Genomic DNA, 13,173 nt, shown 5'->3' with positions numbered 1-13,173 from the left:
GGATTTTATCAGAGCTTTTCAGTATCCCCCCCCCCGTATATAAATAAATTAAAAAATGTGTGTCTATATATTGAAAACAACTCTTTCTGCTTTTATGAACAAGACGTTAAATTACATTATATATTTTTATTTCAAGGTTAATTTTAAAATATCGCAAAATTATATTCAGTAGTATTTCAAATGAACTCGCAGTTGAAAAACGAAACAAATTGTTATTATTATTGTTATTTGTAGAGTGTTTATTTCAATAATAATAATGCCGTTTCTTTACCGTTGTAAAATAAACAAATTTTAATCAGAATTGATTAAAATTTGATGTTTGTTTTGAAGTATCCTAACCCCCCCCTCTCTCTGCCACGACCGCTCATAGTAACTGAATTATAAATATCTACTTTCTTCTAATTTCGTATTTCATACTTTTCACAGTATGTACACTTCACATTTGATATGATTAAAGATTTCCATATTATTATCTATAAAGCAAAGTCGTCAAAGCGCATCCTTCAGGCAATTTCTACGAAATTCGATTTTTAACAAAAAAATTAAAAAAAACATAATCTGGAACGTCGGCACCCTTTTTTTTTTCAAAATATTTCAAATAAATATTTTGAATTAAGTTCTTCGAAAACAAATAAAATGTATTGTCGACTAAGCGATTAGACAAAATGAGCACAAAAAATTAAAATGACCTTGGTTCTCCAAGGTCATGCAATATTTAAGTGAAGAGAGCATGCAAGGATCTCTTATGCCCTGGCATTAAAAATTGTACTATAAAAGGAGAAAGCAAAAATAAAAATAATTTCTATATTTTTAGTCTATCCCATATAACTTAAAGTCCAGTTACCCAGCATAGAACAAGGGAATGCGTTTCTTGTTATAGGCAACTGAGACGCAGCTATGATCGCGAGATAACTGAAGTGTTATCTTCAGTATGAAGGATTATCACACCTTCTAATGAACATGACGGCCAAATCACACCTGTTATCCATATTCTTTCAAACAGATAGCATGCACCGTATCCTAATTTCGCTGGACGTATATGGACGTCCTGGCCAGTTGGGAGGTAAATATATGTATTTTTCAAAGAAGACAATTTTACATAAAAATATGTATTTTAAATTTTTTTAACCGTTAAATTTTAAGTACATTTTAAAAAGAAGTAAGCGGCGCTCAACTTAAAATTGCATCGGCGAGCCAGAACCGCTAGGGCAGGCACTAGAAGTAAGGTCTTTATATTGGAGTTTCGAATCCTTTAACTTTGCAACTTAGAAAAATCTACCTCATACTCTTTCAGGTGATAATATCACTTACCGAAAAAAAAAAAAAACATGTGATAGTAGTAGTTGTTGGCGTTACTCTCTTAAATTGTCGGTTATCAAGAGCTCATCTACCGATGATAATGATTAGGGATCTATCGGACTGTTTACCGATTTCGAAAAATTTAGTCAGTGCCGACAATGTGTTTCCTTCTCTCCCTGTGGGGAAAGCATTAGAGGATTTTTTTTAACTTCATAGAATCTATGGGCAGAACCTCTCCTTGTAAACGCGATAAATAAATTGCTTGATTTCATCTTTTCGCAAAGCGAAGCAGTGAGGTATATAAGAAACTTAAACAGTTGCAAAAACTTGCATCACATTTTGGGCACAATAAATGGAGTCATATATTCCGAACAAACATATCAATACAAAATTTACTCACTAGGAACATATAGCTTTATTTTGATTAATTTGTGTGTAGAATTTTTACTTTCGTTTGGGCAATTGAACTGTACCTAAAATTGCTTCGTAGTTAATTCTTTCATAGTGGTGTTCTTCAGAAGATACTTCGTGATCCATACGGATGTTGGAGAAGTTATCCAATTTGCATTTTTGTGTTCGCTTCATTCTTGCGCAATAACGTTCCGGCTTCCTAAATTAAAAAAAAAAAAAAAACATCTATATTAAATGAATAGAAATTGTACCGTGAAATTTCATTTATAGTATTAGATTACTTTAGATCGTTGGGAAAAGAAAATTCCTGGATTAAAAATTATTAACATTTATTCTTGAAATACTGTATATGTGTTATACTATAAATTTGAAACTTCTAATTCAAAAAAAAAAAAAAAATTAAAATATAATTTGTTTAAAAATTAAAAATTTAATTTGAATTAAATTATATTATATTATATATATATATATATATATATATATATATAATATAATTTAATTATATTATATATTATATATATATATATATATAATATTCATCAAAGCTTGATTTGCTTCCTCAGTCTTAAGAAAAGGCTGGTTATATTCCACTAATTCGAGCCCTACCCAAGGGCCTATGAGTTGTGGAAATACTTTCTGAAAATGAAAGCTGTGCCGAACAAAGCGGCCTTTTGCAGCTGCCCAATTTTTAATCCATCTAACTCGAGTGCTTCTAGATGTTCTTTCAATGTTTTAGGGATGGCGCCTAAAGCACCTATTATTATGGGAATATATATATATATATATTGTGAAAAGAGTTGAATGACTTAAACCGAGAGTTAGGTAAAAGGGAGTTTAATAGTAAAACACGACTAGTTTCGGCTTATAACAGTCTTCATCAGGTGACATTATAAAAGAAAAAAACACTAAACACTGAAGGCTAAAAAAACTATGAACAACATAGAGTCTATATACATCGTAGAGTCTAGGGAAATCATCCTCAACTCTCAACATCTAAATAATAACTTGAGTTACAACCTCCCAGATAGTCATTCAGCTGTAATCATGTACTGGCGTTCACGTAATGCTACTAGCACGCACTCTCCCAACAATGCAACAAACGAAAGAACAGCTTTAGATACAATACAACGTTTTCATACTAATTATGTATAGAGACTCTCTATGTTGTTCATAGTTTTTTTTTTAGCCTTCAGTGTTTAGTAGTGTTTTTTTCTTTTATAATGTCACCTGATGAAAGCCGTTATAAGCCGAAACTAGTCGTGTTTTACTATTAAACCCCCTTTTACCTAACTCTGGTTTAAGTCATTCAACTCTTTTCACAATACGTATTTCAACCGAGTCAATAATTCATCATATATATATATATATATATATATATATCACATATTTCCTTAATATACGGAAGATGAATTGAATCTGAGAGTTATTTCCCTAAAGCCTATAGACCAGGATGGTAAAGCTGTTAAATGCTTTGTGGACAAAAGCCTGAGTAAAACCATTTTTTAAAAATGGCAGATTTGATATAACGTAATTCAGTTCTCGGAATTGAAGTTATGCAGTAGAACACAAACTATGATCACAGTGTTACAAGATTATTTCTTGATTTATTGAATATTTGTAATTTATTGATTATTGTAATTCCGTTTTTTGAAAAGAAACGCACATTGACCTTTTTATCAATGCTACTTTTCATCGCCATCCTGGTGAAAAATTCGGAACCATTAAGGGCTTGTTATATCATAATCCTATTAAATCCCACATAGTTTTAAAACCGAATAAGAAACTCAAAGATTGGAATCAGAGAGTTTCTTGCCGAATATAGTAAACTATAAAGTATCGGCGAACACTAGCGTTAGCCAATGCAAGTGATCCTAAAAAGACTATGTGGGATTTAAAAACTATGTGGGTTTTAAAACTATGTGGGATTTAATATCCCCTTAATTTAAGTAATGTTTTCATTGCCGAAATGAAGCTTATTAGCTCTTTATACTTAAGTAACTTAATGGTTGCACCTGTTTGGGAAACTCGTTCGCAAAGTACATAAGTTCTTTTCGCTATACCCTTTGGTATTAATTTGGTCAAGCTACTCACTGATGAAGCCTCAAAAAAGGCTGAAACCGGTCTGGGTAGTGACCTCCCTCCATAATGTAATAACAGCATACATTTCCTAGGAAATGTGTTTTTACATTATGGAAAATACCTAAGAATAGCGATCTGAACTTCTTCCTCCACCTTTGCAACGAGCTGCCCAGTTTTGTACTACGTACTAGGATCACTTGCATTGGCTAACGCTAGTGTTCGCCGATACTTTATAGTTTACTATATTCGACAAGAAACTCTCTGATTCCAATCTTTGACTTTCTTATTGGTTTTAAAACTATGTGGGATTTAATATCCCCTTAATTTAAGTAATGTTTTCATTGCCGAAATGAAGCTTATTAGCTCTTTATACTTAAGTATCGTAATCATATTTTATGCACCATTGGAAATAAGAGCTTTTCAACCGATGTTAATTTTATCAGTCTCAATACAACAGTGGTTGGATTTTATGTGCCACGTGCACAGAGGCAAACTGATCAGAGAATAGACATAACATAACAGACTAGCAAATAGAGTTAATCGTCCTGTCACTACATTACTTACGTTTCTACGAAGCCAAATTTCTTGACAATGAGATGCCACTGTGCCTAATACGTTGAAGGAAAAACAATATATCCATACTAAAATACCTTGGTGCAATGTCTACTATTTTACATGTGATTTTAAGCGATCCCAACAGGCTTTTGCAGAGCCTGACGTTGAGGGGGAAATATATGTATGTCAGTAGATATGTTTGTTCGCGATGACGGTTTGTCTGTTTTTGAGGGATGAAAAACCCGAGTTATCGGGAGATGAAACCCTCCACCGCCGTATGAGACCGGTTAACTTATCTTTAGTCGGAAGAGACCAGATAAAAGTTCCTCACGTCATGGACGGGAATCGAACCCAGGTCTTTCCGACCAAAAGGTTTTGTCTATACCGACCGAGCTACAGAGGTTCTAATAAATTGCACGATATGTTTTTATTATTGTAATTTATGACTGGAGATAGTTCTTATTTAAAAAAATGGTCAGGGAGTTATATTGCAATAATAAAAAATGTTAAGAAATGAAAAGCAAATTGCTACAAACAATGTTAAGAACTTAAATAATAATAAGAAGAATCCAGTCAGAATAAGGTAGAAATATAAGATAAAAATTGAAGCTAAAATGAATAATTTATTCTTTAAGGTACGTAATCTTAAGAATATAGAGAAATTTAAAACAGAAAGCATTAAAGTAACATGCATCGCAACACTCTCTTACATATAACTAATGCAGATAGCAGAACTGTGATTAATTAAACATCATCATCAAGGCCTGTGTAACCTCCAGGAAATATCACTTGCATCCATAACAGATGGCCGAAGAATGACCATTATAAATTCGATTTCACTGAATGATTAAAGGATCATTTTCAGAGCATTTCTTTGATTAGTTCCCGAGTTAATCGACCTCTGACATGGGCACGTAGGGTTTTTCTCCTGGAAACTCGGGTTTTTAATCTCTTGCAACTGAAGAAAATCCTCAGTGGAACTCACATTATATCATACAATAATATAAGTGTTAGGGAACGAGATGGCGGCAGTTTGTTTGTCGTATTGTTTTCTCCGGAAGCCATATAAAAATCTTTGATAACATACACCAGCTATCTCTGGCTAAGAGTAGAGTTTTTCCCTGGAACCCATATAAAATTATTGATAGCATTGGCCAGATATCTCTGGCTAAGGGTTGCTTCCCCCAGTTTCCAGAAATTAGGGCTAAATGCCTAGCTTCTTCTCTTTGAAGAATAAAAAGGCCTCAGCGAATTTATTTTGTTTTATTTATTATCATTATGTGATACCTCCGAGAACTCATCGCAGAAGGGCAACTCACTCAACAGAACCTAAATGCCGTTCCATGTTTGTACAATGCCATCAACCTCCCACTAATAGTTTCTTTGCCTGTAAATTACATGTGTACTCTGGCTGATTTGCATATAGGCAGGATAAAATAATGAATGGTACTTTATTTATGCTAATAGCCCAATAAAGATATGTATTATATTTGTAGGATGTGTTTTTAGATTTCATTTTAATCACCACTCTGTTTTTAATCAAAAAATGCAGTTTAAGCTTCTGATCATAAATGACATAATGATGAGTACAATATGAAACGTTTTTTGATAAAATAAATTGTTTTGGTGGTTATCACGTAAACAATTTTAAAAATAATGTAACTATAATTAGATTTCAAACATTGTAATTTGAAACACAATCAGTTGAGATGTTGATAATACGAGTGAGACAAAAAAAAGTAGCTAACACCTTTTATTCCCTTATAAGGAGTATGCGAGGCCTTTTGACCCTATCTAGCGTTTGGAGACTAAGTGGGCAGTTGAATCTCCACCAGTAGCCAATCAGAGATAACTGGCTCAAGGCGATCACTAATTATAAGCGGAAACTGAAGAGACGGAGAAGAGCAAAGAAGTGATGCTATCTCTTGGTACCTAACCCTAATAGGATATGTTAGTCTGAAATAATATGGATTCTACGATCGATTTTCTTGAGTTTACGGGACGAAAAAAACTCGCTTGCCAGTGCTAGAGATCGACTAACTCGGGGACCGGTCGAAGAAAGGCTTAGAGAAAGTTCTTCCCGTCGGCGACTAGACTTAAGTCTATCATCGGGTGGCCTTATATATATATATATATATATTATTATTATTACTAGCGCCTAATATACTCGTATGTAGCTGCCATCATAGCTCATATAGTTCGAATCCCATCTATGACGTGAGAAATCTTTATCAGTGTGTTCAACCAAATGATGAGTTAGCTGGTCTCATACGTGGTAGTGGAATTTTTCTCCCAAAACTTCATCCCCCCCCAAAAAAATAGGCAAACTATTTAAATGACACACACACAATTCAGGCATATAACATTTCGGGAATAAGGATTAATCTCCCCATTCTATCAGATTTCGTTCGAATACTGCATGACGGCGAAGTGTTGGTCTACGCGTGTAAGAGTAAATCAGGGATGATTTTATATATATGCAAGGCATGTTCATAAAAATACCGAAATTTTTTCTATAAAGACTTTATTGCTTATTTTACAACATTTTAATCACTATTCCCCTTAAAAGCAGTCCCCTCTACTGGCGATACACCGTTCCCAACGTTCCTTTCACTGTTGGAATGGTTCCTGAAACGCACTTTCTGCGATGTTGCACAGTTCTCTTATCGCGTTTTCCTGAATCTTCTCTATGGTTTGGATACATCCTTTCAAAGTGTTTTAAGTTTGGGAAACAGAAAAAAGTCTGCTGGGACTAAGTCCGGAGAATAGGCTGGATGGGGAACAATGGGTGTCTGATGTTTTGCTATATAACTGCGGATGAGAAGCGACACGTTGTCATGGTGCAACATCCAGGTCTGGTTTTTCCACCATTTAGGCCTCTTCCTGCGCACAGTATCCCTCAAACGCGCTAAAACTTCCTGGTACAACTCTTTGTTTACCATCTGACCACGTGGTATAAATTCATAACGGACGATGCCTTTCCCATTGGTGGCGGCTTATAAAATAGTGATAGTCACGTGCCACTATTTCCGATTGGCTACCAGTGGAGATTGAACTGCCCACTCAGTCTCCAAAAGCTAAATAGGATTAAAAAGCCTCGCCTACTCCCTTTAAGGGAATAAAAAGGCGTTAGCTTATTATTATTTTTTTTATTATAGAACTGGTATATAAGAAAACATGGTTTGTGCATCAAACCTTTTCAATTGTCCAAAAAATCCACATAGGCAGGTTCGATTATACTTCTCCTGTTCTTAAACCGTCTATGGCAGCATCCGAATCTAGAAGTTAAAGAGAAGATACGGTGAGCAGGGTGTAGCTGTAAACAGAGCATGATGATGATGATATAATATTGGTTTATGAGAGAAACTGTGTTGATATCAAAACGTTTTTTGATATTTCAATAATCCACCCACTTTTTATTTTGCTATTTATTTGCGTCGCTGATGTTTTCAGAAAGAATTATTTGACAATGTTTAGGACGATAATATTGAAATTCCAATGAAATGAATTTTGGATATCAAAGAGCAGTCCGTCCTAAATGAAGTAGTGTAGTATTTTGTTAACACGTTTTGCAAAAATAGTGCGAAACTAATTAAAACGTTTTCTGTACAGGAGGACGAATACACGAGATTTAAAACCCAGTAAGAAAGGGTATGAAAGTAATAGCATTCTGCACATGTAATACGTTGGATAATAAATTCTCTCTAAACATTTGTTCACCTGCCATAAACCAAATGCAGCTTTTACCTAGCTCAAGATGTAGACTGCACAGATATTACGATAATTGTTGTGCAACTGTTTTCGCAATTCGTTATTTGTTTTTCAGGCAACTGCAAACGTGTATCATTTTTCAAGTTTGAAGACATGGTCACTTTCTTTAGCCAATTAAGTATAAAACATTCTTTTGTTTGATACGTTAAAATCATGCTTTGAATTGCACTTCAATCTTGACTTTGGTTTTAGTCAAGATGCATTCACTAAAACCTTCCGATCTGTATTTGATCTATTCGAATTTGTGTGCTTAACAGGAAGACCCAAAGTGTTTTAAAAGTGAATATAAGAAAAAAAAAAAAATTAAAGCAGTGGTTGTAATTTATAATAATAATAAAAAAAAAAAATCCACAATAAATCGTTTTAAGTCTCAAGCAAAATAATCGATTAGATGATTTGTAATTATGTAATGATTTGATAGCATCTCGGGAACGCATTGACATGGATGTGCCGATCACAAAATAACACTTAGACAATGTTTTACTTGCCTGAAAGAAACACATGCTAGAAGCAGATGAAAATGGATGTTCACTCAATAAATGCTGTGGGGAAAAAATTATATAACGTTTTTCTTATAAAACGTTCCGAAATCATATTCTATTTCGATATTTATTAATGGTTTTGGATTACTTCATTTTATACTTTTATGAGACGTAAAAGAATTACTAATGTATTATTACTGTATTAGTATTGCAAGAATTAAAATTAATCCAGTAACACCTTTTATTGTCCATAGGGAGTAGGCGAAGTCGATTTAGCCCTAACTAAATTTTTGAAGGAAGGGGGGGGGGCAGTCAGTCTCTATCGTTAGTATTGCATCATTATTAATAAAACTGAGCTGAATTTTTAAAGTAGTCAGTGAACTGAGACTATTGCAGTCCTAATTGAAGGAGAGGTATTCTACGGCAAGTTTGCAGCTTTGTGGAAATCTGGCCAGAGGTTAAATATAGCTTTAATCGGAACATCAAAGTATTATACAGATCAAGAACTTAAATCTTATATCTTATCCTCGGCGGAAGAGCTGAGAACTGCAGTCATTTAAATTATGATGATGATGGCTTAATTGTAAATAAAACTTGGAGAGAGACACTCAAAATGATATTCAAATCTAATTCATCGTCGCTTGAAGGAGAAAGTTAGCAGTTTATAGACCAAATAATTGTTACCAAACACATATAATCGAAACGAATATTCATTCACATTTTGTGTTGATCTTGAAAATTCCATCACTGTATGTTGTTAATAATTACTATAATTCTGTTTATTTACTAGGTTCTTTATGTGAGGATAATTTGAAGAATGACTGTCGTATAATTATTAGTCGAATGAAGGTACGAATCATGATGACGACATCTTTATTATCAAATATTCTTTACAAAAAAAATGGCATCTCTCTCTCTCTCTCTCTCTCTCTCTCTCTTGCATTCTTTATATGAAAAGCAAGATGCATGCCACTGAACACGAGTAGATATTGATATCGAATAGTGTGCGGGATGATAATTACATCTAAAATAAATGTAATTCATATAAGTTTCGAAACATGAATGAACTGTTCGAGTCAGCAATGGATTAGAATTATTCTAAAAATATATATAATATACTGTTCAATTTTTCTATAATTATCGAACTAGTCTTCTTAATGATACTTACCGTCTTCGTTTTTTGATCAGTATTGTCAAAATGATAATTAGTACAATGATTGCAATACAACCAGCTGCTGTCGAAGCTAATATTACTGTAAATAGAAATAATTATGAAAGAGTAATTTTATTGCTTGAAGTGTTTTCAACTATATTAAATATTTATGTGAATTTTTATAGTTAATTGTAATTTTTCACTCTTTTTTCTATATTAACATTAATATTATTTATTACACTGCACCTCCACAAAAACTTAAGTCTCGTCGTGAGAGATCGCTCTACATTGCATGATCCTCCTAGAAATCATATTGTCAGCTTGTTACGTGTGTTTTCTATCTGGTTTGACTGTGGAAAGAAACTGAGTTTTTGATCAATGAAACCTTGTGACCATCGTATTTTCAATTGAACAAGCTCACATGAAGTCCAAAGTAACCTGGAACCAAATTAAAAAAAACTCTGATTTGTTATTGCTATTTTTTGGATCAATTTCCACACGAGGGTCGCGAGACCCATACAATTCGTTCGGCAGGTGATCAAGAAAAAAAGAAGGAACCTATTCTATGTTTTGAACAAATAAAGGACACTTTCTTTAGTTTCCTTTAGTTGTCATTTGAAAAAAATTGTGTCTATAGAAGACTCTTCTAGATTACAAACACACAAGATTTGAAAGGGGTGGATGAGAAGTTGGTTTGGTATGTTTGGAGGTGGACAGTGAACGAATGTTCACCATCAGCTACTGGCGTGTTCATGGGTCAGAAGGAAAATGCAGAAACGATGTTCGAGAACAACGCCCATACCTCTTCCAGGTAGGAGGACACAGTTCAGTCACTAGGACAGCAGTCACCAATTAACAAAATCATCCTCTTTCGGAACTGCATTTTTTGAATGATTTTTGGTGCAATTCTCTATTAGTGAGAACATTATTCTAAGATAGGTTGGATTTGGGATTTGTAGGGTTAGGAGTAATAGGGGAGACAATGTCTTGAGCAGAAAAACACACACATTTTTTCTCTCATTTTTTTTTTAATGCTGAGGCTACGGATATAATATGCTTGTGCCAGGAGTCTAGAAGTGTGAATCAATCTAAGAAGTGTGAATCAATCCCCTCACCTTATAATACTCATCTGGCGATCTGAGTATTACAAGGTGAGGGGAGATGAAGTGTGGGCTTTCTTACATGAAATAAGTCAGAATTGTGTTTTCCTGACGTTGAAATTGACAGGGTTGCTCTCACCTCACTGCAATATAGCAAGTAGATCAGTGCTTATTGCAATGATTAAGGAAGATATTCTGATTTGGGATAAATGGACAATGCAAGGTTTGTTGAATGAAAAAGATGAATGAAGTATACTGTCGCCAGCAAAATTGTGGATAGGATGTGGATAATAACGAATAGGAGAAAGAGCGTGGTAGAAGGTACAGAGCCCCTCAGAGGTCTGACACTGGTTGAGAAATCTGAAAAACGGAGGCCATCCACTATGAAATGCAGTAAACAACCAAAGAGAAAACTACAATATATCTACAAAGTGTGGACGGTAGAAACATACGATGGTCATCATTTGATAAGTAGGCCTCTCTGCCAGATACAATCAAAAGCCTTGGAAATTTCGCGACCACATGGGTTTCACTAAATCTTTCCAAACCTTGGAAGGATTTGGGGAAACCCATGATAGATCCATATTGGTGGTTACTGATTAATTAGTTGGTTTCTGTGTGGTAAAGTGGTTGATTGTTGATCTCTTTCTCCATTATTTTCGATAGAATTGAGATGATTGCAATAAGATTGGGCTGGATGACTGGATTTTTATCTCCTTTCTTTGGGATTGGTTAAATATAGTTAATTTCTATGCTGAAGGATAGATATCAGATGAGCATGAGAGATTGCAAAAAAACGGTACAGGATTGGTGTTAGTTTAGGAGCACAATTTTAAGTGCAATTAAGGAGAGATGCTATCGGAACCAGAAGTTTTATTGGTATCCAAGCTATTCATGGTTCATTTGATGTCTTTTGTTGATGAAAGGCTAAAGGAAGTATCCAATGTGCATCTCTTTGGGGTGATACAATGTTACTCTGTGTGTGTGTGTGTGTGTGTGTGTGTGTGTGTGTGTGTGTGTGTGTGTGTGTGTGTGTGTGTGTGTGTGTGTGTGTGTGTGTGTGTGTGTGTGTGTGTGTGTGTGTGTGTGAGTGTGTGTGTGTGTGTGTGTGTGTGTGTGTGAGAGAGAGAGAGAGAGAGAGAGAGAGAGAGAGGAGAGAGAGAGAGAGAGAGAGAGAGAGAGAGAGAGAGAGAGAGAGAGAGAGAGAGAGAGAGAGTATGGAAACATGGATGGGCGGAAGTTGCACGTAATGGCAAAAGCCATTACGTGCAACTTCCGCAACAAAGTCAGGTACAGTAAAACAGCCCATTAGATTTCTTTTAGCCGTGTCCTTTTTTATTATTTCTCCTAGACTTTGCTATCTCTTTTTATTCAAAGACTTCATTCGGATATCTTTCTTCTACCCTCTCCACAAAGTAGATCCAATTATTTTGGGCATGCAGTGCAGTACATATTGATTGATTCATCTCATCCATCCCTTTAGGACGGGTAGAGTCCGTCCTAAAGGGATGGATGAGATGGATAGAGTCCCATCCTAATGAGGAGTTTATGACGAATTTAATGCAGCCGGTTTATCACTACTTGCTGCATCTTCTAAGGTCAATATTCATGACTGTAATCCGCGTGTGTTCACGGGGAGGTTTGCCTGTTCTGAGGGACGAAAAACCCGAGTTTTAGGTGAAAAAAACTTCTACCCCCGTATGAGACCGGCTAACTCACCTTTAGCGAAAAAAAGATAAAGACCAGATAAATATTCCTCACGTCACTGAAGGGAATAAAACCTAGGTCTTTCCGACCAAAGGGTTTCGTCTATACTGACTTAGCTACGGAGGCCTGCAGTAGATATTACGCAACAATATTTCTAATTTTTTTTTTGTTAGTGGTAGCGACTCTCTGTGAAAGCAATTTTTGAATTTAGTCCGATTGCTCCAACGGCTTCACCACTAATTGGGCGTTGGACTCAGGTGCATTGTGAAATTTGTTCCTCAACTATGAATTAGCCTATATGAATCATCACATCTCGCTTACATAACTTAACATAAATCCTCAATTGGTTCCTGAACTTTGGTGAAAGAGATTTGGTCCGCCTTAAGTAGCATGTCTTTATCCATAGCAGGAAGATTAATCCACAGAGTAAACAGATATTCTTTGTAAATGAATAAAACGCATAGAAACTATATGTGTAAATCTTATATATAATACACTGAACACAAACTATTTTAAGAAAGGTGTATTTTTAGAATTAGTTTTTAACAACACTTACCTGGCAAATTAGACATCTCTGCAAGAAAAAAAAAAGTTCTTTGAATATGAGCAGCAAAAA

General features: G+C 34.8%; 1 protein-coding gene across 3 annotated transcripts in view; it reads right to left on the bottom strand.

The window, feature by feature from the left end:
• Positions 1-1,690: 1,690 nt before the first annotated feature.
• The window catches only part of LOC150108184 (uncharacterized), a 54,912-nt gene continuing 43,429 nt past the window's right edge, over positions 1,691-13,173 (bottom strand). For 2 of the 3 annotated variants that reach the window (XM_090390637.1, XM_090390636.1), the window contains exons 8-10: positions 13,114-13,131; positions 9,766-9,850; positions 1,691-1,909 (exon numbers count right to left, since the gene is read on the bottom strand). In XM_090390637.1, the coding sequence (XP_090246763.1) occupies positions 1,744-1,909; positions 9,766-9,850; positions 13,114-13,131 (269 nt within the window). In that variant the 3' untranslated portion in view covers positions 1,691-1,743. Of the gene's footprint in view, positions 1,910-7,539; positions 7,623-9,765; positions 9,851-13,113; positions 13,132-13,173 lie in introns of all 3 variants that reach the window. The other variant, XM_090390638.1, reaches the window with a different exon arrangement.

This window comes from Typopeltis vanoorti, chromosome 3 (assembly GCF_054136105.1).
Source record: "Typopeltis vanoorti isolate ZY-2024b chromosome 3, IOZ_Tvanoo_1.0, whole genome shotgun sequence".
Lineage (NCBI taxonomy): Eukaryota > Metazoa > Arthropoda > Arachnida > Uropygi > Thelyphonidae > Typopeltis > Typopeltis vanoorti.
Note: the sequence above shows the minus strand (reverse complement) of the source record. Positions and strands in the feature narration are given on the sequence as shown.